At 37.3% G+C, this 22,023-nt stretch overlaps 5 protein-coding genes across 5 annotated transcripts; 1 reads left to right on the forward strand and 4 right to left on the reverse strand.

Moving 5' to 3' along the window:
• The first annotated feature begins 2,977 nt into the window (after window positions 1-2,977).
• On the forward strand, window positions 2,978-5,440 carry LOC110424715 (GDSL-like Lipase/Acylhydrolase superfamily protein). The gene is made up of 5 exons (XM_021439364.1): window positions 2,978-3,376; window positions 3,481-3,702; window positions 3,827-3,975; window positions 4,167-4,440; window positions 4,682-5,440. The coding sequence occupies exons 1-5, from the start codon at window positions 3,136-3,138 to the stop codon at window positions 4,903-4,905; spliced, it is 1,110 nt and encodes a 369-aa protein (XP_021295039.1). The 5' UTR covers window positions 2,978-3,135; the 3' UTR covers window positions 4,906-5,440.
• A 366-nt stretch (window positions 5,441-5,806) lies between these two features.
• On the reverse strand, window positions 5,807-8,069 carry LOC110424714 (adenylate-forming reductase 03009). Its single transcript, XM_021439363.1, has one exon. The coding sequence runs from the start codon at window positions 7,710-7,712 to the stop codon at window positions 6,057-6,059; it is 1,656 nt and encodes a 551-aa protein (XP_021295038.1). The 5' UTR covers window positions 7,713-8,069; the 3' UTR covers window positions 5,807-6,056.
• Window positions 8,070-14,281: 6,212 nt separating this feature from the next.
• Window positions 14,282-15,832, reverse strand: LOC110424497 (phospholipase A1-IIgamma-like). Its single transcript, XM_021439072.2, has 2 exons — window positions 15,227-15,832; window positions 14,282-15,127 (listed from the first exon to the last, which is right to left on the reverse strand). Exons 1-2 carry the CDS (start codon window positions 15,779-15,781, stop codon window positions 14,492-14,494), a joined length of 1,191 nt encoding a protein of 396 aa, XP_021294747.1. The 5' UTR covers window positions 15,782-15,832; the 3' UTR covers window positions 14,282-14,491.
• A 548-nt stretch (window positions 15,833-16,380) lies between these two features.
• On the reverse strand, window positions 16,381-18,551 carry LOC110424165 (phospholipase A1-IIgamma-like). Its single transcript, XM_021438681.2, has 2 exons — window positions 17,788-18,551; window positions 16,381-17,665 (listed from the first exon to the last, which is right to left on the reverse strand). Exons 1-2 carry the CDS (start codon window positions 18,316-18,318, stop codon window positions 17,045-17,047), a joined length of 1,152 nt encoding a protein of 383 aa, XP_021294356.1. The 5' UTR covers window positions 18,319-18,551; the 3' UTR covers window positions 16,381-17,044.
• Window positions 18,552-19,710: 1,159 nt separating this feature from the next.
• LOC110424134 (phospholipase A1-IIgamma-like) lies at window positions 19,711-21,481 on the reverse strand. The gene is made up of 2 exons (XM_021438644.2): window positions 20,845-21,481; window positions 19,711-20,580 (listed from the first exon to the last, which is right to left on the reverse strand). The coding sequence occupies exons 1-2, from the start codon at window positions 21,373-21,375 to the stop codon at window positions 19,963-19,965; spliced, it is 1,149 nt and encodes a 382-aa protein (XP_021294319.1). The 5' UTR covers window positions 21,376-21,481; the 3' UTR covers window positions 19,711-19,962.
• Between the last annotated feature and the right edge of the window lie 542 nt (window positions 21,482-22,023).

Raw genomic sequence — 22,023 nt, forward strand, 5'->3', positions numbered from 1 at the left:
GTTTCTAACTATAGAGTACCTGATTTTCCTTTCCTCATATTTCTACTCCTCTTCTTTCTATTTTTCTCCCTCTCTTTGCTACCTAGTCTTCTACTCGAGTTGAGCGAAATCTTGACCATTTGACTTTCTCTCTTTTGCTGCATAGAAGCTTTGGCATTAGCCACCCCTTGGCTTCACTTCCCCATCGTTGTTGTCTGTTATCTCCCCTTTTCTTTTAGTTTGTACTTTCTCCCCAATCCTTTCCTCTTGTTCCCATTCAATCCGTTCCTCGTCACTTTCTAAATTTTTTCCCCTAAGTTCCCATTGCTCTTTTTTATTGCTGGGCATAACACCCTCAAACCTGTACTCTGTTGCTTTCTATTTTCCTTTCCTAAAATTGGCCCACTCTCAATTTGCTCCAAATCACCATTACCCTTTGTTGGTAACTCCGTTACTGTTATTAACCCATACAAAACCATGCCCTTTTTCTGACAAAAGATATGATAAATGATATATACCTTTCACAATTTTTCCTGAGGTAATTATTCAAGATGGAAGTTATGAACAAGATTACCACGTTGTCAGACTACTTGTTTGATTGACGTAGAGTACTTTTCTCTTGTCCTTCGCTTTGTTCATTGTTACCTATTACGGAATCAAAGATTAGTTGCATAATTTTTTTCGCATGACAAACAATCAAAAATAAAGAAGCTCACGCCAAGAAGATTAATTAAATAGAGAAATAACCGAAAAGACTGATTAACCTTAAATGTATATATACTAGGGTTTTGGTTTTAACTAGAACAGCTTTCACATATAAAGAAGCTCACATGGCACAGTTCAGATTTTACTTAATTTATGAAGTTGGGAAATCAATACAAATAAACCCTTTCTCGTACAAAAAATTGAAATTTTACACTATAAGGCTATGGCCCTTTTCCCCTTAGCTTCGCCCCCCAACTTCAGGGACAAAGGAAGCCACATCAATTTTTTCAGCCCACAGCCGCACAATTGAAATCTACACCGATTAACCTATATATCATGCTTTAAGTTTTGAGATTTTACTTTAGAACATGAGGCTAAAACGTTAACCTAGCCCCAGGATATACAATTGCTTGATAATTCAAACAATATAAGAAATACGAGAATGGTTTAATTGGGTTGAATATTTAACAACCTGTTTACTCATTTATCTCCAATTTAGTGTTTAAATATCATATTCACTATCCAATTCAATCCATTTAACTAGTATAGCTCATTACTAAGGAGTCGCTGATAATAATTAATTCGACTTCTCTTGAAATGATCATTTCATAAATCAAATATAATTTTTTTAAAAAAATTAAGAATAGAGACAGCATAGCTATTTTATTCTCCCAACTAAACATGGACTAAGAGAAAAATAACTTTCATTATTGTATTATTATTATTCCTGAGTTCCGTGCATGCTTTCAATGGTCATAAGTCATTATTGATAAGTTATAACTATGTTTATTTCCAATTTTCATGACAATTTTACCAATTTATAGAGGGATGGCTAAAATTAGTTTATCAAGATTAATTGTTGTTATTACTATAAACGTATTAATCCCTTATTTAATATATTCATATTTATCACCTAACAACCTAACCAGTTGAGCGATTGCTAGAAATAGCAATAAACATAGTAACACATTATCTATTGGTTTTTAAGTTGTGACATAGCGAAGCTATTAAAGTTTTTAATTCTTACATTAATACCAATTATTAGTTATTTAACAGGATATACAGTAGGATCTTATCTGAAAATTTATATATAATTTGTCTCTAATTACTAAAATGAGTACTGTTATTTGTTTTAGATCTTGATTAACTATTTCAAGTCATACATGTTACATAATTTTTAACAAATTTTGGTTCTTATATAATATATATTTTGGTTCAATATTTATGTGTTCGTTTTTTTCCTTGTCTCTATATAATAGTAAGCCTATATAAAAGTTTAACTCCAATAATCGTGTTAATAGTTAAAATTTAAAAGCAGCTGAGTGAGACCTGTAATTTGACAGAGTTGGAACTTGGTCACTTACTAGTTGATCAGAATCAGTGCTTTCCCACGGTTCTACAAAGCAAGTACGTATTCTTGAATGCAATTAGGCCATGTTCGTGACTACTGGACCTTTTTTAAGTTCAATTTTCTTGTTTGATCCATTCCCAACCCAACCCATTATTCCTACTTGACGTGGGTCATCCATTCCAAAGTATGGCCTTATGGTTAAATGGAATAGGTGGATAAATGGATTCGACCTTCAGCTGAAACGGCTTTTCCTAGAATTGCTTTTCACTGCTCCATGATCCATCAGCGTTTAGGTTAACACAATCAATGATGGTAAGAGATGCTTTATCAAACTGGGTAGCAAAACAAAGGGCGGTCCAATGCTAGCGGCTACCTTTCATGTCCTTTTCCCCTTCTCAGTTTTTCAACCAGTTAACAGCTCATCTGCCAGAAAATTTAATAATTTGCATCTTACCAAGTACTACAGTTGGATTATGCATCCCTAAAAAAATTCATGTGGACTGAGAGCTAATGCAAGAAACCAAAATGTGACCAGTTGGCTAAACTTGCATGTAGGCTTAGTTTCATTCCCTGGAACCAAAAGGATATAACCAAAACAGCCATACATTTCTTCAGCAGGGATGATTACAGGTACCAATCAATTGAAACTTTTTGCAGCTTCCTGCCAGAGAAAACCTACAGGTCTAGAAAAGGAAGGCATTAATATATCCAAGCTGGCGAAATTGGATCATTAATCAAGAAGGAACACCAGTTACGATCTGAATCTATGGAGCTGAGGTTGTCTGTATTAATGAAGTTTTATTTGATCTGTCTGCTTTCAAACACATTTTGCGGTGGACAATTCAACTTTTTTGCTTCAATAATTAATAGGCCCTTTGCGCCACATTGTTGAGTAGATTCACGAGTTAAATTGGTAGTCCTACCAAGTACCAAACCACTTAAATGGGATGCACTTATTTGAGGCTCAACTGCCAGAAACAACGAAAATACATGGGTTTTCTTGGGGTATAGCTTTCTTATAACAGAGCAAAGTTCTTACATTTGCAAGTTGCCACTTCCCTGTCTCAAATCTTTTCCAGCTTTGGTCGTTTATCTTTACCATGAACAAGAAAATCTTTTTGCTCATAATCTTGTTCCAAATCTTTGGCTTAGTTTTATCATCAAGCCCCCGAAAATACGAGTCGATTTTTAACTTTGGTGACTCCCTTAGTGACACTGGGAATTTCCTTCTCTCCGGTGCCCTTGCATTTCCGGTCATTGGACAGCTACCTTACGGTGAGACCTTCTTTCAACACGCAACAGGGCGATGCTCTGACGGACGTCTTATCATTGATTTTATTGGTACTCTTCTGATCTCTCCCTGACATTCTTTCTTGTAAATCAACTTGATTCAAAACTCGGATTTCATACTCCTAACTACGCTTTTCTATAATGTTTAAATCCAGCTGAGGCGTTTAGTTTGCCCTATTTGCCACCTTACCTAGCAGTAACAGAAGGCCAGAGTTCTCAACATGGAGTAAACTTTGCGTTTGCTGGGGCTACTGCACTTGATGCAGAGTTTTTCCACGAACGAAACATCGGATCAATCTTGTGGACAAATAATTCCTTGAATGTTCAGCTTGGTTGGTTCAGGAAGCTGAAGTCCACCCTTTGCTCCAATAAACAAGGTGATATTTTTTTTCTTTCTTTGGTCTCTGGGCTAAGAGTATTATATCGAGTGATACGATTTTTCATCCAGGTCCAGTACTTCCTCTGTACCTTCTTGGAATAAAATTTTTCTTTTTGTCATAGCCTGTGATGACTTCTTCGGGAAATCACTTTTTCTGGTGGGAGAGATTGGTGGAAATGATTATAATTACGCCTTCTTTCTTGGGGGAGGCATTAAACAGCTTCAAGCTATAGTACCTCTTGTCGTTGGAGTAATTACCAATGCTACCAGTGTAAGTTAGACCAAAGAATTACAGCTAACAATTTCGTCCTTATTCCGACTAAAATTGGTCTGATCCTGAATTTTCCATCACGTCAAATTTTGCGGTCCCCAAGCTAGAAAAATTTTTGTTGAGTTCTACCAAAGTCTAATTGCTTGTAATCATCGTTATTATTAATTTCTACATGCGGGTATTTGTTTTAGGCATTGATAGAGGAAGGTGCAGTCGAGCTGATGGTGCCAGGGAACTTGCCCATTGGTTGCTCAGCGGTTTACTTGACCTTGTTTGAAAGCCCTAACAAGGCAGACTATGACCGCCATGGCTGCTTGAAGGAATTCAATGCTTTCGCAAGGTACCACAATGATCAGCTCAAACAAGCCCTGACTATGTTGAGACAAAAGTATCCCCATGTCAGGATTATTTATGCTGATTACTACGGTGCTGCCATGCGTTTCGTTCATACCCCACTACATCACGGTCAGTTCTTGTAAATTCCCTTCAATTTCAACTTAATTCATGAACAGTTAAAATTATGTTTCTTTATTATTATTATTCTTATAAATTTTCCAATCATATTTTGCGTTATTAAATGGCGAAAGTGAAACAGATTAAACCTCAACGAAATTTTTTACACCATATATAATATATGCTTTTAATTGATTGTTGAATTTATTGTTCTGACAAGGGGTAATTGAATTGAACGTTGATGGGTATACAGGATTTTATGGTGGGATTCTAAAAGCATGTTGTGGAGGTGGTGGTCCATACAATTTCAATAACTCAGCTAGGTGCGGTCACACTGGATCTGAAGCATGTCAAAATCCATCTTTTTACTCCCAATGGGATGGAATTCATCTAACCGAGGCAGCCTATCGTTATATAGCCTTGGCTTTGATGAATGGCTCTTATTCTACACCTCCCCTCATATCCTCTTCCCTCTGAATGGAAAATTTCCCATACAATAAATGCTCAAGGGTTTCATTTAGATGTTGGTTAGAGAACAAGGATCCATTTATGTGTAAATTTACTTGATTTAGTTTGCTTTACAAAATGTAGTCTCATTTTGGAAATCATGAGGGAAGAAAACTATATTTTAGTTAATTAATCCACTAGTTGATATGGGTTTATTAAAATATGAAAATTTAGTTTAATGGTCCAGTTTATATGTGTTTATGACGTCCTCCAAATGTGGCAGAGACAAGTGTGGAAAGTGCCAAATTTGGGAAAGCTGAAATAGCAGGATTGTCGCTAGAGACAATATTGTCGACATACGTCCACGGCCGGTTGAATCCCAGCTTTTGGTCCCGTTTTTAATTCAAGTTTGCAGCATGTAATCTCTGGCGTTTTCTCATTTTCAACTTGCATCATTGTTGAAACCCATACGTGTTTGGCCGCGTGTGCGTGGAACTTTGAAAGTCAAACTGACAAAATTGTCAACAATAGAACAAATGAACTTGTCTTAGCAGCCTTGACCTTAGCAGGATGATTATTTTCATTATCTAAATTTATCATGATTATCTCATCATACTTTCAGTTTTCATCTCACTGCTATCCATTGGAGCCTGGAGTATTAGTTTCTCAACAGTAAGAGTAGTTTATATAAATATACTGTCAGCATTTATTCCAATTACTATTAGTTACTTTGAAGATCCTGCTACAATGGAAGATTGTAGATTTGGTTAATTCTTGGCCCAAAGGTTTTATCAGCTTAATTTGATAGGTGATTCACAGGACCTAACTGATCATCCATTCTGTTTTTTGTAGTAAGAATGAAGCAATTGGCAGGATAAAGTTATTTGGAAGTAGAAAAACAAGGATACTGTAGAGGGAAAAAAAACCAGTCTTGAAATAGTAAGTCAAGAATATTTTATGAAGCTTTTCAAACAGTATTTTGAGTTATTGGACATAGTCTTGAAATACATTCACGATGGCAAGGATTAACTTAACTTCATGCTAATAACAGTCACTTTCTCCAGGGTTGACCGATACGGAACCGTGGAGCTTCACGTTTAGAACAAACCATCGTTATTTTGGAACCAAAGGAAAAGTTAGAAAAAGTAAATAGAAGAAAGTGTGCCATCGGTTATAATAATTTAGGAGTCCCAAATGGGACCGAAGGCTGGAATTCCTGCTTCCTTGCAAGCATTGACAACATCTCTGCTTCCTTCTGGATTGCTTGTAACGATGACCACTTCAGCTTCCCATCTCTTAGCAGCATCAACGCTCATCTGAGAAACGTTTGGACGGCCTAACACAGCTGTATCGTGGACAATCACCTTCTCTTTTGGATGCCCGCTCATCATTTCTTTGATTTCTTTACCAAAGTTTTGCTCGATACCTTTGGCCACCCAAAGCACGCATACGTTAGCTGAGCATGGCTGCAAAAGGAATGACAGAAAAACGCAGATTCCTGAACCTGTTGCCACCAGTAAAACCCTGTCATACATGTTGACTAGATAAGGCAAGCCAGCAAAGTGCACTTGTCGAACCCACAAATGGCTTGGTGGATTTGAGACCAACGATTTTGTGAAGTCGCCCACTGCACCAGCAAGCATCATGTGCTCAGTTTTTCCATCAGAAATGATACCAAAGGCGTGCCATTCTGAAAAGGGAGATGGACTGATTCTCCCTAATATACCGGCTTTTATTCCGCTCTCAAACTTGATTATGGAGGCATGGCCAGAAGGAGCTGAGACCTTGACAGGCACGCGTCTTACCGTCAACCATGGGATAATGATTAGGATGGTGATGGCAACTGTGAACCAGAACTCTTGCCGTTTGATCAACCTCGAACCAAGTTCTTTTGAGTAAGATTTGCTTATTGGGTCATAGGAGATTGTGAGGATGATAAAGGCCCAGAGGAGACCAAGAGCAGTCCATCCGGCGAATCTATGAATCCTTTCAAAGACGTTGTGATGGAGATGGCGGACTAGGGGAAATGCAGCCAAGCATGAGAGACAGAGAAGGGAAAGAATAGTAGAGGCTATACCAATGATCGCAGGGGAAGTGCTTTCTCTGTCTTTGAGAGTAAGAACTAAGGCGTATATGAGCCATGCAACAGAAGAAATTCCACAACTACTGTGGATCCCGCCAAGACTCTGGAGGAGGGATGTGGTAGCAGTCTTGATTGGGAGAGGTACCCAAGACCTTCCAAGCACTTTGACTGCAAGCCAAAAGACTACTCGCAGGAAGGCCTCGCTTCGGCAGAGTGTCAAAGCAAGAATATTTGCGATGGAGAAAAGAGCAGCTCGATTTCTTGCATATGGAAAGTGTCCAGTGGCAGCAAGCACCAAACCAATGATGTTCAGGGTTAAGCAGACCACAAAGAGTCTTTTGTATACAGTGAACAGCCCTTGGTCAAGCAAAATGACTGATAATCTTGATTCTTGCTTGCGAGCTGGCTTAGGTGTTTGTTCACGTTTGCTTGCAGACGGAAAAATTGACTTCTTTTCTTTCTGCTCATCCTTGCCCTCTTCTAGTCGTTCCAATACGTAATCATCTTCATTATTTTCATCTTCATCTTCATCAAGGTCAAGGTCACAGAAGTGACTGCTTGCTCGACTGGCTGATCTTTGTATGGAAGAAGGGAAGACCCTGGATGAGCTCCCTCGATACCAAGGAAACCAAGATTTTTTGCTGCTGCTGCGGGTCTCATTTTGAGCTGGAGTAGCAATAGCAAATGGGTCTGCATGAGGTTTGATCTCGAAGGCCACACCTCTGCAGCTCGAAAACCTCACTGGGCTTTGCATGTTTCTCTCTTAGTCTGAGACCAAGAAATGAAGAAGTTGTTGCAAATTATAAAAGAGCTCAAGGAAGGCTAACGGTGTTGTTTCCTCTTCATGCAAAGCAAAGTTGGCTTTTTATAGGCCTTTCTGAAGGGTGTCGGTTGACCACTTGGCCCTTCCAGAGTGATGATTTTTCTTTGAATTTGTCAAACAGGCTGAAATGGCATAATTTTGGAAGGCAAATCTAAATTGTTTCTGACACAGATAATCAAGATAATGGTCTTTAATGACGTGGCAAAAGGAGGGGCTTGCTTGTAATAACTTGGTATTTCTTGCATCCATTTCTTTCGCCTTCAATGTTAATTAAGTGATCCCATTACACTTAATTAACTTTTATTTACCTTTGAATTAGTCGGATAGTTTACTGTAATTAGTTTAACGCTATGCTTATTGACTGAGTTTACAGTCACAAGCACCCTACAAGCCATGACCATCATCGAAAGAATACTTAGCTGTTAAAGGCAGTGGCCCAATTCTGGTTTCGTCGCCAAGGGCGGGTGCTCCGTTCTGCTGATCCTCATGTGTTCCTCGGCCTTTGGTATTTCGGTATCTTCAAAGTGTGGTTTTTGGTTGCTTTTGACATTTAATTCTGCTCTCTTGAAGCTTAGGAAATTATACGATGGCTCCTTCATTCAAAGTTTGTTTTTATGATAGGTCTTGCTCTCTATATTCTATATAGGCATGTGTGATGCTTTGTGCTCAGAGCTTTTGTGAACTTTGTTGTTTCTTTTTGATCGGCCACTAGTGCATGTAAGTGGCAACTCTGAGACTTTTGTGCAGGCTTTTCCCAGATCGGTTGTGATGCCATGAAAGTCTTTGGCCAACTAGGTGGAGACTTCACATGGCATTTCGATCTTGAGATTAATAAACTCACTTTTCAGAAAAAAAAAAAAGCAGTGGCCCAATTCAAACTAAGCGCCTGTCCAAGTATATGCTTAGAAAAGTTTATCGATCAACTCCATTGTCTAATTCTAACAGCAATTTTATCCCTTCAGGTATCTTTCGTCTGTTTTAGCAGATTTGGCAAAGATCCAAAGAAAAGGCATTAATCATTCCGACTGAATTTGCCAAATAAAAGAATAAATGCTTTCATCTCTGCTATTTTCTATAAGTGGGATTCAAAGAACTAAATTTCTTCTGTAATTTTCTTGTCAAAAAAACACCTGACCTTACCTATCGCTAGATCTGTTACTGAATGCTTTACTGGTACGTGAACGGCCATTGCAGTACACTTGTTAGTACCAATTAATTAGAAGCAAAAATGGCTTCTAGTCTCAATTTCAATGGCCCTAGCTAGTAGAACAAGTTAACGTGATGTTTGATCCACGAAATGACATAATTCTTTTGCAAAACTAAACTAGCTAGCATGTGAATAGAATAATTCTTTCCTCAAATGTGATTTTGTTTTATATTTAGGGCAATTGCACTGCGCCTAAATAGACAGCGGACATGACCCGCAGCTGAACTGAACATGGAAAATGGTGGACCGTGCAACTACATCTATCTCTTGAAGACTGAAGTCCTGCTAAAGATCAGACAAATACTTTGTAGGTAATTTGGTTGTGGTTTTTTTCTTTCCCTTTCCTTTTGGGGCTGGGGGGTTGGTTGTTAACCCTCCACAATGTCAAATTCTTAGCCTTTAAACTCAAGAAACAGTACATATCTCAGCCAGCAGAGCCAATTAAGTTCAGGTCATGGCAAGTTTAAAAGTTGACAACTGTTCAAAGTGTAATTTGAGAAGATGAACGGAGAGAACACGGCCAGACGCCAGAGTGGACTTGGAAAAGAGAGTCTTCAGTTTTTGTGTCCTTGTGGCTTCTATAGATAAATTTGATTTAACGTCAATAAAATCTTCCATATGTGGAAATGCTGACTTCGCTGGAAGCTTAGCGAATATGGGGAAAGGATTTTGAATTAAGACTTATTGATTATGAAGACTGATAATTATGGAGGACATTATTGAAGAAACCTAATGTTATTACGTACTAACATGTATGTTTGAATAATGCTTGCATCATACAAATAAAATAACAGAAAAAGTCTACTTAATACTAAAATTTTTATTTAATGAAGAGATTATTTAATGCTAATTCTGGTTATGCATATCTCCATTCTTTTCCAAGGGAATAAAAAGGTGAAATTTGTCTGTCACCTTTCTTCTCAGAACAGAAAAACAAGCTACGAGCAACGATTAATTTCTCCATGGGTCTTTGCTGCAGTTTCATGAAATTTCTTCTGAGCCACGACTTCCATAATGGACGACTAGAAACAAACGCCAAAAGCGTTTTTCAACATTGTTGGCTAATTCATGTGGATTTCCAAACTTTACAGGTCAATTCAATTCCCTTATTTGAACAGTAAAGAATTAGACTTGCTGCCGAATCACTCATTATTGTGAAATTTCTCAGAGGAAAAGTAAACAAAAAATAGCAGCAACTTAAATTTTACCAAAAATTATGGCCTTTTCTATATTCTTTCCAATTTCATTTGTTGTGTAAATTACGAAATTATTTCTAAAGAGTTACTCAAGATCTTACCTAATCAATAGAAATCATACATACCCACAAGAATTTACGTGATTCGATATTTTGATGACCTACATCCACGGCATAGCAACAGATTTACTAAGAGAAAAAATAAAAAAAATTATAAAAACAGTCTCAAACTCATAATCTTATCTCACGTATACCCAAATCACTCTCTAAATCTAAGTAATGATTATTCTTGAATCTTATATAGAGTCTTTTTATAATACCAAAAATAATAATCTTATCCTAATACAATTAGAATTTATTATTTTAATTTAACTAAATTTAAAGACTATTTAATAAAATATATTAATTTAATTAAAATTAAATAATCTTAATCATATTAAAATTCAAAACTACCCTAACACCATTTAAGTTGGAGAGACCTTGTCAATATAACTAGAGAATTGGGATGTCCAAATGTAGGTGTGATGACGGAAGATCCTGTAGATGTGATGACAGACATTGCTTCATCGATCTATCTCATCTGAAATGTCATCTGAAAAAGAAAATTGTATGATGAACTCCTTTTAATTTGTCTTTACCATGTCAACTTGGATAATCAATTCAAAAATAGTTATTACCCCTGATGTCAATCACATCAAAGCTTGCACAACCACGGGTTGCATGTGACCAAAACTTAGTTCAGGTTATGAATGCAAGCGGAGGGGAGGCAAAGCATGGGGTGGAACAACGTCCACATCTACAAAATGGGAATTTTTAAATGTTTCCGTGCTTCATTGATCATGAGATCAATTGTATATTCTGCTTGCAAGATCGACCTCCAGATCTGATCTGAAGGAAGAAATGAAACTAGCCAAGATAATAAAAGAAAAGGCTTTAACGTATAGCATGATCTGAACTGAATCCAACACGATATTTCCGCTAGACATTGTTTTTGACCTGATTTGAATTATTACGGTGAAAGAGCTCAAGGCAGATTCTGACAACAATTGAACATCAACCTTGTAGCTGGCAAGTTAGCTGGCTAATTTCCCTTCCGGTATAGTTGCTCTCATAATTGTTATTACTATTTTGGTACTACTCTCCCTTTTGACAATTATATTTTATACTTTGGATCAATGCAGATATAATCATTATGCCAAATGCATTTCTCTCCGCAACCATTGCTATTTGCTACACAACCTTTGCCAATTGCAATTTCCAGGACAGTGACCGAGTGGGAAGAAAGTGTCAAAACTGCTGCTTTTCCATTTTCCATAGCATTCCTTTCTGGTTTCGATTCTATAAGCAAAGTCATACCCTCCATCCACTTGCAAAGCATTTCAAACTCTCGCAATTCCCTTTTATTTTTTCTTTTAAGAAAAACTTTACTGCTAGAGAAATCAAGATCTGAGGGAGGGTATGACCAAGTCGACCGAGAATGATGATAAGACCTCCCGCCCTTAATCTTAACGTAGGAATAGATCAAAAAAATCAATTTAGAATTTCAGGTGCCAGAGTGGCCGCACCAACTATTTTTTTAACTATAATTTGAATGGTTAAAACTGCGAAAAGATGAAGCAGTAATCGCCAAAAGTCAGAAAATGTTTGACGTAAGTTAAAGAAACTCGTGCAGATTCACTTCACTTCTTCGGATGTTGACATGTAGGAGACCCATTCCTGTAGCTCTGATCCTTTTGTCCTAATCTATTCCAACTTTATCGTTTCTTTTCTTGGATGATTATTTTCTCTGCAATTTGACGAAGTTAACATTACGATGATGATGATGATGAGGCAACTGCTTAGTTGAAAGAGATCAAAAGATAATGTAAGTTCAAATTTGGTATGTTTTAAGTTCTAACCAAAGATAATTTTATATATGATTGATCTTTGATTACTAGCTAGTGAGTGATTGCGGGGCAGATTGGTTTGTAATTCCAGAAACAAGGCTATATGACTTGCAGTAGCGTCGTAGTCCAACTGAACACTTTTAAATCATGATTTATTACTTTGCAAGCAACTTGAAGTAGTGACGAAATGTTCTTTCTATAAACAAATGAAGAATGTACAATAACTTGGTCAGCCCTAACTTGAAGAACCATGGCTCAGATCTAAGCTAACTCAGATAAATTTCCAGGGAATCTGACTTTCAGAACCTCTTTCTCTTGGATACTAATTTGACTTCAGTTAAGTATACTTAGCTGCAAAATGGGTAGGAATAGAACATTTGAGGCATTTAAACTTCCATCATCCTATTGCTATGGTAGTATCAGAGCAAATTGATTTGATTTCAAACCCTGACAAGTTACAATCAAAAAGTGGAATTCATTTGTTCCAACAATACTCTTAACAGATAACGGAACAAACCAATGTTCTTCTAATTATTGAGTGTCTTAGACCAAGACATAACTTAATACTGGTAAATAGAGAAATGATTGTTGCTAATATCTGAATCTATAACTGCAATAGCATCTTCTTGACTCATTCTAGCTAAATGATCATACTGTGAATTCTGCATTGAGAACAGAGCAATGATCTCAATGTCTCAGTTTGAAGCTACTGACTCAGTCCACATGTTGCTTCCAGGAGCATGCAATGATTGGCTTCATCAACTATTTTCTAATGGCGATGTTGATAACATGTTGGCTTAATTGACAAGTCTACATTAACATCGGTGCCATCACTAATTGCCATATACGTTTAACCAATCGGGAAATGCCAGTAACAGGTCCAAGGCTTTGGTATGCCTAGTGACTAGTGACATATGCATTTATTTACCAAGCCAACTTACGGGTACATGTTTAATTTATTCTTCTTCACAAAAAAATGAAATCCCACTCCTGATTCTTTCAATTTAAGAGACGGACAAAATCTAAGATTCTTTTCTTTTGTCAAATAGTGACATTTTACTGTATTAACTTAATAGAATTTAAGTATAAAAAATCAAAAACACTTTTGTTTGATGTATTGTCATATGATATCCATCTAACGTTAATTATAAGTTAATTCATAAAAAAATTATATTAATTATTAATAGCAAATATAATAACATGACTTACGTGCACGAGATGTAATTATCTCCTTATCACATGGAAATAACTTCTTTTTTGTACTCTTTAGCTTTTGAATAGATTTGACCGAATGTAACAGATGTAAAGTGAAAAACCACTATCAAAATCTCCTTATATTAATATAAGGTGGGTTTAAGATGTATCTCACGTCAAGCGTTATAAAGAAAATAGATAGAGTATTTCAATATCTCATTATAAGTAGGAGGATTTTGAACTGTTTATAAATGTGAACACCAACCTTTTGAGAAAAAAATAATGACTTGTGACAAGGGATTTTAGAATAAATTTAATCAAGACTCAACTTACACCAAGCACCTACAGAGGGAGGCATATAGGGTGATCGATGATGATGAGGGTGCTACAGAATGGGAATGTTGGACAAGTAAGAGATATTTCAAAGCTTATAAGCGTGAATGTTTATACCTTATTAAATTAATCTTTTTGAAAAAAATAAGTACCTTATGATATATATGCAAAGTGAATCAAACAAATCCAATGAACATTCATGGAAAATAAAATCATAGTTTTATCAACAACAGAAAATTTAACATTCTTTTGCCACCATATAAGATTTGATAATATAGATAACAAAGGAGAAGCAAAAAGATGACAAAACCAGACATAGCGTTATCTGGCCCAGTATCATTTAGTCAATGACTTGAAACGGTCCAAATGGTTCCGTTGGGCCTCAACTACTGCTATCAAAGGCTTTTTAATGGAATTGATGTCTCACCAGCCTAGCCTAATCATTTGACCCGTTTCTTAAATTAATAAGCGGTCCACTAACTTTAAATTAGTGGGCCTAATGGGCTTTCCTTTCACTAACAACTAGCAACCTCTTGTGCTTCACCAATCCCCAGCTCCAAAAAAAAGATGCAATTAATTGAATTGAAAAGTAAAAGTAAGCATAGACCTGTTATGAAAAGGAACGAAATCAACCCATCTGGGAAATCAAGGTAAGACTTTGTCTTAATCAATTGGCAACAACTAAGAAAAACCCCACCGGATTCTTGAAGAACTAAAACCAGAAAGGATTATATCGCCTGAACTCAGTTTTCATGGTTGGTGTACATATACATAAACGGCAATATATATTAAACTTTGATCTTAATCTTAATAACTATACTTACATATGGAACCAAATCATAACTTGGATAGCCCGATCTAAGTGAAGCTTACATGATTTTAAAATTAGACTAATTTAAACAATTGACGGCTCTGGTTCATGATCGTCCAATATCCAGGAGCCATTGTCCTGCTGAGCCATGCCTTTATTCTTTTCTATCCACCATTCAACTGGAACTTTATACTCGTCTTTCAATGCATCCAAGCTTTTGTTTAGAAGCGCGATATCCCGATTAACATCCAGCTTGAATTCCCCTTTGGCCCCTTGTGAACCTGCGACTCCATGCAAATATGGCTCCAACTGATGAGCAATCATCAAATTCTTACTGATATCCAGGTGGCTCTTCATGTATGGCGATTTGCCAGAATCGATTAACAATTTCTTCCCAACGTGGGTATAATGGAGTAAAGGTAATGGTATTGGCAGTGAAGGAACCATATCAAAGTCATTTTTGATCCGCAAGACATGAAGATTTTTGAATCCTGAGAAAACTTTCTTGAAGCCTGAGTCCCCAACGCGAGGGCTGGCAAATACAAAGGCTGTGACCAAATATTCCTTGTCTGGTTTGGTGGTCGGTTTGTTATACCCATTTGCAATAATGTCCACTGCGTTGAGCGTGGCAACTGCGGCACCTAAGCTATGGCCCGACAAGGTTATACTGATTTCTTCGTCTTGGTATAAGTCAACCAGCCTCCTAACCTCACCTAGAACCTGATAAAATCACTTCTTACAAGTAATTAGTATCTGATATACATGCTTATGTTTAACATACTATATCATGAACAGCATATTAAATAACGTTGGACTTGCCTGTTCTCTAGCGCTGGCCTGATTGTATACGGATTTTGAGTCTTTTGCAGTGTATATGGAATGCCAACCATGGTGCACCCTTGGATCTCCATTATCTCCAAGTATATCGGCAGCTGAGACTAAATCTGCTTTAAGATCATTAATCACTTCCAAGTTTCGCATGGTTCCTCTCCAACATATCAAAATGTCCCTTCTTCCTAAGACAGCCTTTCCTTCGTCGGTGGTCACAGCCACATACCCGATCCAGTTGGATTCCACAGCAGCAAACCAATCAAGGATTTCGATTTCTGATCTTGCATAAAAGAACTTGGTTACTTTGTATTTGTAAGGATTGCCCATCTCTAACCCCACTTTAGAGAAGAAATCCTCCGTTGAATATCGGCTAAATCCAACCCATTTCGACGCCTTCTCTCCATTAAAGGCATCCATAACAGCTTGAGTTCGTTCACCATAGTGAATAATATACTTGCGAAGATCTTTATCAAGAGGGTCCAATAAACCCTCCCAGTTATTCTCCCCACTTAGTTCTCTCCACCTTTGTGCAATGCTACCCATCAATTTCTTTTTCTTGCCTAAACAATCTATGAGGGATATATGAGATCTTAATTCTTATTGCAGCCGATATATAGTGATGTGCTTCTCATGCCCCAGATATGGTGTCCCCCTTATTCTTTAATTTTCAAAAGAATATTTGGTGATTAAGTTTTCAAGAATGGTAGTTTTTTATTTTTCCACATGGAATGATAGTTGAGCATAACATGTTATACATGGTCAAAGAATTCTACCCAATCTTTGCCCTTTGGCACACACTTTCCATTATTATACATTAATTGTTCCAATTTCGTGAAAGCAAAACATTACCAACTATTAAATTAGTAAATGTTAATCATCTTGCCCGGAAAAGCATAGAATCTATATTTACAAGTATATTAATTGGGAGTTTATCCCCATGTTAAAAATAAACAAAAAAAAGAAAAAATTATTATAATTAAAGGAATTGACCATATTCATTGCAAATTTAATTTTACTTAGTAAAATATTATGTGATTCTTGACCAATATAAAAAAAAAAGAAGACGAGGACTAATCCTCTTTACGAAAATATTTATAGGCACATCAGACTAATTACATCATTCTTCAAAAGAAAATTGTTTAATTACATCATAATTAAGGCTTTTTCCAATATAGTGTATTTCACTATTAATATGTATGAAGACAACTGATAAAATAAAAATGCATTTTAGTATTGCACTATTAAATCCAACAGATAACTTCTTCAAGTGCTCCAAGTACCTAGCTTCTTGAAGAATATAAAATCATAACGTTATTATCGAATATATAAATATATTCCGTGTGAACACCATTGGAAGCCCACCATACAGATAGATCCACAACCACACTGGACCTAATTCCGAAAACCCAAAAACTTCCCCTAAGAGCTTAACGCGATGGTTTCTTTAGGTGGCTGGGCTTGAGTTCCGAATGAGAACAAAAAGGGTATTGATGGTAGCCCGTCAATCAAATAGGGACAAATGCTTTCCTGGAAAATGGGGTTTCTACTTCCAGTTTTCATTAATAGCATGTAGCAGATAAACTAATAATAGTGAGAACAAATTATAGCTGCAAAAGAAGTAGAAGCACATTGGACCTAGCTAGGCTAACCGGTGCCGATAGATCCCATAACTTTGTGAAATACCCAAGCTAAGGAAATCAATAACTGCAGAGAACATACAAACTCTATGCCGTCCCCTCCACTTTGACCATAAGTAGAGCAACCACTGTGATTTTTAATTTCTTTTGCAGCATGAACTATATACTGTTACTGGAGGTAATCATTTGGAGGATCTGGCACATAAGCACAATCAACAAACTGCCAACGGCCGGTATTCATTTGAACCATATTCTTGAACTTCTCATGGTTCCACCATTCAGGCGGTATTTTATATTTGTTCTGTAAACCATCAATTTTTTTGTTTATGAGTGCAATATCACGATCAACTTCCAGTTTGAATTCTCCGCTTTCTTGTACCCCTGCGACTCCATGCAAGTGAACCTCCAAATTGTGAGCGTTAATACCCTGCTTCAAGTACGGTGATTTGGTTGTGTCGATTGCCAAATTTTCCCCCACATGAGTGTAGCCTAAAAGCACTGGAAGCTGGGGAATTATATCTTTTGGATTTGTGATGCGTAGGATATGAAGCTCAATGAGTTCATCAATTACTTCTTTGAATTCTTGGTTCCCAACGCGTGGACTACCATATGCAAAAGCTGTGACCATGCACTTCTTATTTGAATTGTCTGTGGGTTTGTTATATCCCTTGGCTACTATATCAGTGGCGTTCAAGGTTGCAAGGGCTGCTCCCAGGCTGTGGCCGACAACTGTAATGCTTATATCCTCTTTCTGGTACTTATCTACCAGTTTTCGAACTGCTTTTAGAACCTGAAAGGTGCCAACAAAATTAGATTGCGTATGTTCAATTGCATAATCATATGAACTATTAGATGAATTTTGGCAACATTAAGGGAAATTAAGGAAACCGCTAGTACAATATCAAGATTTACCTGATCCCTGGCACCTGTCTGGTTATAAGGAGAATTGGAGACTTTTCCTGTATAAATAGCAAGAAAGCCGGAGTGCACCTTAGCATGGTCGGTTCCTAATAACTCTTTAGCTGATGTTGTAAAAAACCTTGCATCATCAATCCATTCCGGTTCTGTTCCTGTTCCTCTCCAAGAAACCAAGATATCCCTTCTTCCCAAAGCAGTCTTTCCTTCATCTGTAGCAACCGCCACATATCCAAACCAATTGGAGTCATTACTATCTGCGGCCCCATAAAAAAAGTTAGTCACTTCATACATGAACGGATTTCCATTTTCTAGACCAGCCCTGGAGAAGAACTCATCTGGTGGATAAAGACAATATCCGAACCCCCTGGATGCCATTGTGTCGTTGAAGAGATCTCCAGCAGCTCCAGCCCTTTCACCATAGTGAATAACATAGCGGCGGAGGTCAGGATCAACAGGATGCAATAGATCCTTCCAGTTTTTCTCGCCGCTAAGATCCCTCCACCTTGTTGCGATGGAATTATCCATGACTCTTGCTCACTCGCTAGTCAGTTCTGGCCTACTTAATCTACGGTGAGAATTATGCGACTCTAAGCTTGCATCCCATGCTTTATTTATAGTGCTCAGCGAGGCTCTCCCCTTTCTCGAAAAGACAAAAGAAGAAAGAAAGTAAAACAAAAGATGGAAAAACAAACAAGAAATAAGCAATCAACAAATATCTAGGAATTTTAGTATTCGCAGAGCAAAAGATTTAGTAATTGCTATTTATATATGTTGATAAATGGTGGGCATAATTCTTATCAGCTAGCCGTGGATAAGCAAAATTCTTCATTTTGTCCTCATTGTAGAATGAGTGAACCTCATGCATGCATTCTAAGATGAGGCTATCTGACGAATTTCAACTACATATGATTCATGAGTAGGAAAATAAATATAATTTATAATGCTGTGAAACCGACAGATAAAGACAAATAGTATATTCATTACTGTTGTTATTATTATTATTATTATTATTATTATTTTAGTATATTTTATCATTTGATGTAAAATCCCTTCACTTCTCAACCATCTCTGTGTACAAATATCTTGGGCCTCTTCATTGTTACTACTTCTGCACGTTTTAAATATTCAAACTGAATCGCGATAGAACTCAAATTGGGACCATAGTATTCGTGTCCATACATTTTCAAGATTTCCAAAATTTATTAAGATTATCGTTGATCCATTGAACACTACCAAAAGAGAGTGGTAGTATATGCTTTATTTCTTTAGAGCTGGTACTTATTGGGACCAAACAAATAAAATATCCACGGACTCCCATTCCATGACTTAAACTGGATCTAAGACCCATCTAACCAAGCAGGTACAAGCCAGCAGGTATCACCCGGCTTTTCTTTAGTGGCTGCAGCCTGCAGGCGAACTACGGCTTTGGCAGATGAACTCGTCGGCTGCGCTCGGCCTCACCGTACAGGCCTAGGAGAGGGGGGACGGCGGTGTCACGGTCCGTAGGTCCGTGATCAGTTCAATCCGTCACTACTGACCCAGCAATATGCATGTCTGCTGCCCAGTTTCCAGCCCATGGCAGGGGGACAATCATCCAATAATTTGTCCTTTTTTATAGCCTTGTATACTTGCAACCTGGATTGTTGAAAGTCGATAGACTAATTTGAATTCAATTTTTAAGGAGTTACGATGATTAAAAGAAATATTAAAGGAACTTATAACATATTATTGGAAATCAGACTAATTGGTGGCCAATCCAAGATAAGCAGATGTTTGTAGAGTTCAAACTTTCAAAATATTCACACAACCAGCTCAACGTTGTTGTATTCCGTTTGTCTAATAGCTGTGAATCGCAAGTTTTCTTTAACGTTTTTTTGCTCCTAAAGGAGAGTGGTACTTTCTTTGTCTATCACTAAATTATTTCTGACATAAAAGTCATATTCATTCACCAATAATATAACACAAAGTACAGACAACACAATTATTTTGACGACCTAATTTATCTACTACTGACAAACCAGACTTAATGTCCAACTTATTTAAAGGAAATCACGAACTCACCCCTCCACATGGACTGCTCTAAATGTAGAGGTACTTATTTTCGGGATAGAAACACACTTTTATTTGATTCCATTTTAAAAGGAGGAAGACCTCGAGCATTTGCCAAGATCAAACACTTGGAGGATCTGGCACATAAGCAGAGTCAACAAACTTCCAGTGACCGTCATCCATCTGAACCATGCCTTTGAACTTCTCATTGTTCCACCATTCAATTGGAATTTCATACTCGTCCAGTAAATGATCACCATATTTGTTTAGGACTGCATTGTCAAAATCAAGTTCCTCTTCCAATTTGAATTCTCCATTTTCTTGCACCCCTGCAACTCCATGCTCGTAAGCTTCCAGATTGTGAGGATTAGTAGACGATTTCAAGTACGTTGACTTCGTTGTGTCAATTCCTAACTCTTTTCCCACATGGGTGTAGCCAAATCCTATTGGAAACTTAGGAACAGGGTCTGTGGAATTCACTATGCGTAGGAGATGAAGATCCTTAAGTCCATCAAATATTTCCTTGAATTTTCCATTCCCAACGCGAGGGCTGGCAACTGGAAAAGCTGTGACCATGAATGACTTATCCGAGTTACCTGTTGGCTTGTTAAAACCATTGGCAACTATGTCCGTAGCATTCAGGGTTGCAAGAGCGGCGCCCAGGCTATGGCCTGTTACGGTTATGCTTAAATCTTCATTCTGGTACTGGTCAACCTGTTCTTGGACGGCCCTTAGAACCTGAGAAGCATTAATAAATTTTGAATAGGTTCATTAGATGGGAATTATTTTTCTTTAAATAGAACAAGTTAGTGGATTATGTTGGTACAAATTACTCAATTTTATTTGTGTTTAAATTAAAGTGCAATTTATGGGGCAATTTTCTAAATAGTAGGGCTCAGTAAGTAAGGTCAAATGCGTATATAATCTGGGAGACTTGTGACTGATCCCTGGCACTACTACATTCAGGTCGAGAGACAGACGGAGAATATCAAGATTACTTACCTGATCTCTGGCGCTGGTCTTACTATAAAGAGAATCCGCCACTTTCCCTGTATAAATAAAGAGAAAGCCAGAGTGCACCTGAGCTGAGTCAGTTCCGAATAATTCTTTAGCTGATGTTAGGAAGAAGTTTGCATCGTCAGCCCAATCCGCACTCGTTATGCTTCCTCTCCATGAAACTAGAATATCCCTCCTTCCTAGAACAGCATTTCCTTCATCTGTGGCCACTGCCACATATCCAAAGTATTCGGACACACTAGCAGCTGCAGCGCCATATATAAAGTTGGTCACCCGGTATTTGTATGGATTTCCAATTTCAAGACCAGCCCTAGAAAAATATTCATCTGGTGGATATAGGCTAAGTCCGAAACTCTTAGATGCCTTGTTGTTATTGAAGAGATCTCCAGTAGCCCCAGCCCTCTGACTATAGTGTATAATGCAGCGACGGAGATCAAGATCAAGAGGATGCAATAGGCCCTCCCAGTTTTTCTCGCCGCTGAGTTCTCTCCAACGAGATGCTATGGAGCTAGCCATCACTCTGAATCAACTAATTCTCTCAATTCTTCTTTTCTAAGCTTTTTTGTGAAGATATGACTCCTAGATTGCTTTGTATGCTTTATATAAGGTGTTGTCCGACCCGAAGGAGGGAAGAAGACAGAATCCAATGTGGATAAACAAATTGAAAATTAAACACATTTTTAACATAAAACTTTGCTTTAAGCTCAATCCCAAGAAGCATAATCTTCCAGTCGGCTTTATTTTCTAACTGTATATTCACATGGCTTCATTTTTCCAAAGTTCATATTTGGGCCACCTAACGCTAACAGTCCCCCCACATTTTTGGTGTTCGTTTTTTTTTTTTTGAAAGATACATTTTTATTGTTCCTAACATTATCTCTTTTCCAGACGTATACCTATAGAACTCTTGATTTAATTAATGTCTATCCATGACTTGGGTCGAAGCTACCGTAAAGAAAAGACTTAATTTATTGTTGATATTATTATTATAATTTTGTGTTGACACTGCCATTTATAAGTCATAATATTCTTCTGTGTCAACACTTTCAATTTTTTTTTTTGAAAGCATAATTTGATCGATAACTGAAAGAAATACATGAATATTGATTTAAGTCTCCAGTCATTAAAATGTTGACACTTTAATTAACTTCATTTTATATTTTA

The sequence above is a fragment of the Theobroma umbraticum genome, unplaced genomic scaffold (assembly GCF_002168275.2).
Source record: "Theobroma umbraticum cultivar Fairchild unplaced genomic scaffold, ASM216827v3 scaffold_204.0, whole genome shotgun sequence".
NCBI classification, from domain to species: domain Eukaryota; kingdom Viridiplantae; phylum Streptophyta; class Magnoliopsida; order Malvales; family Malvaceae; genus Theobroma; species Theobroma umbraticum.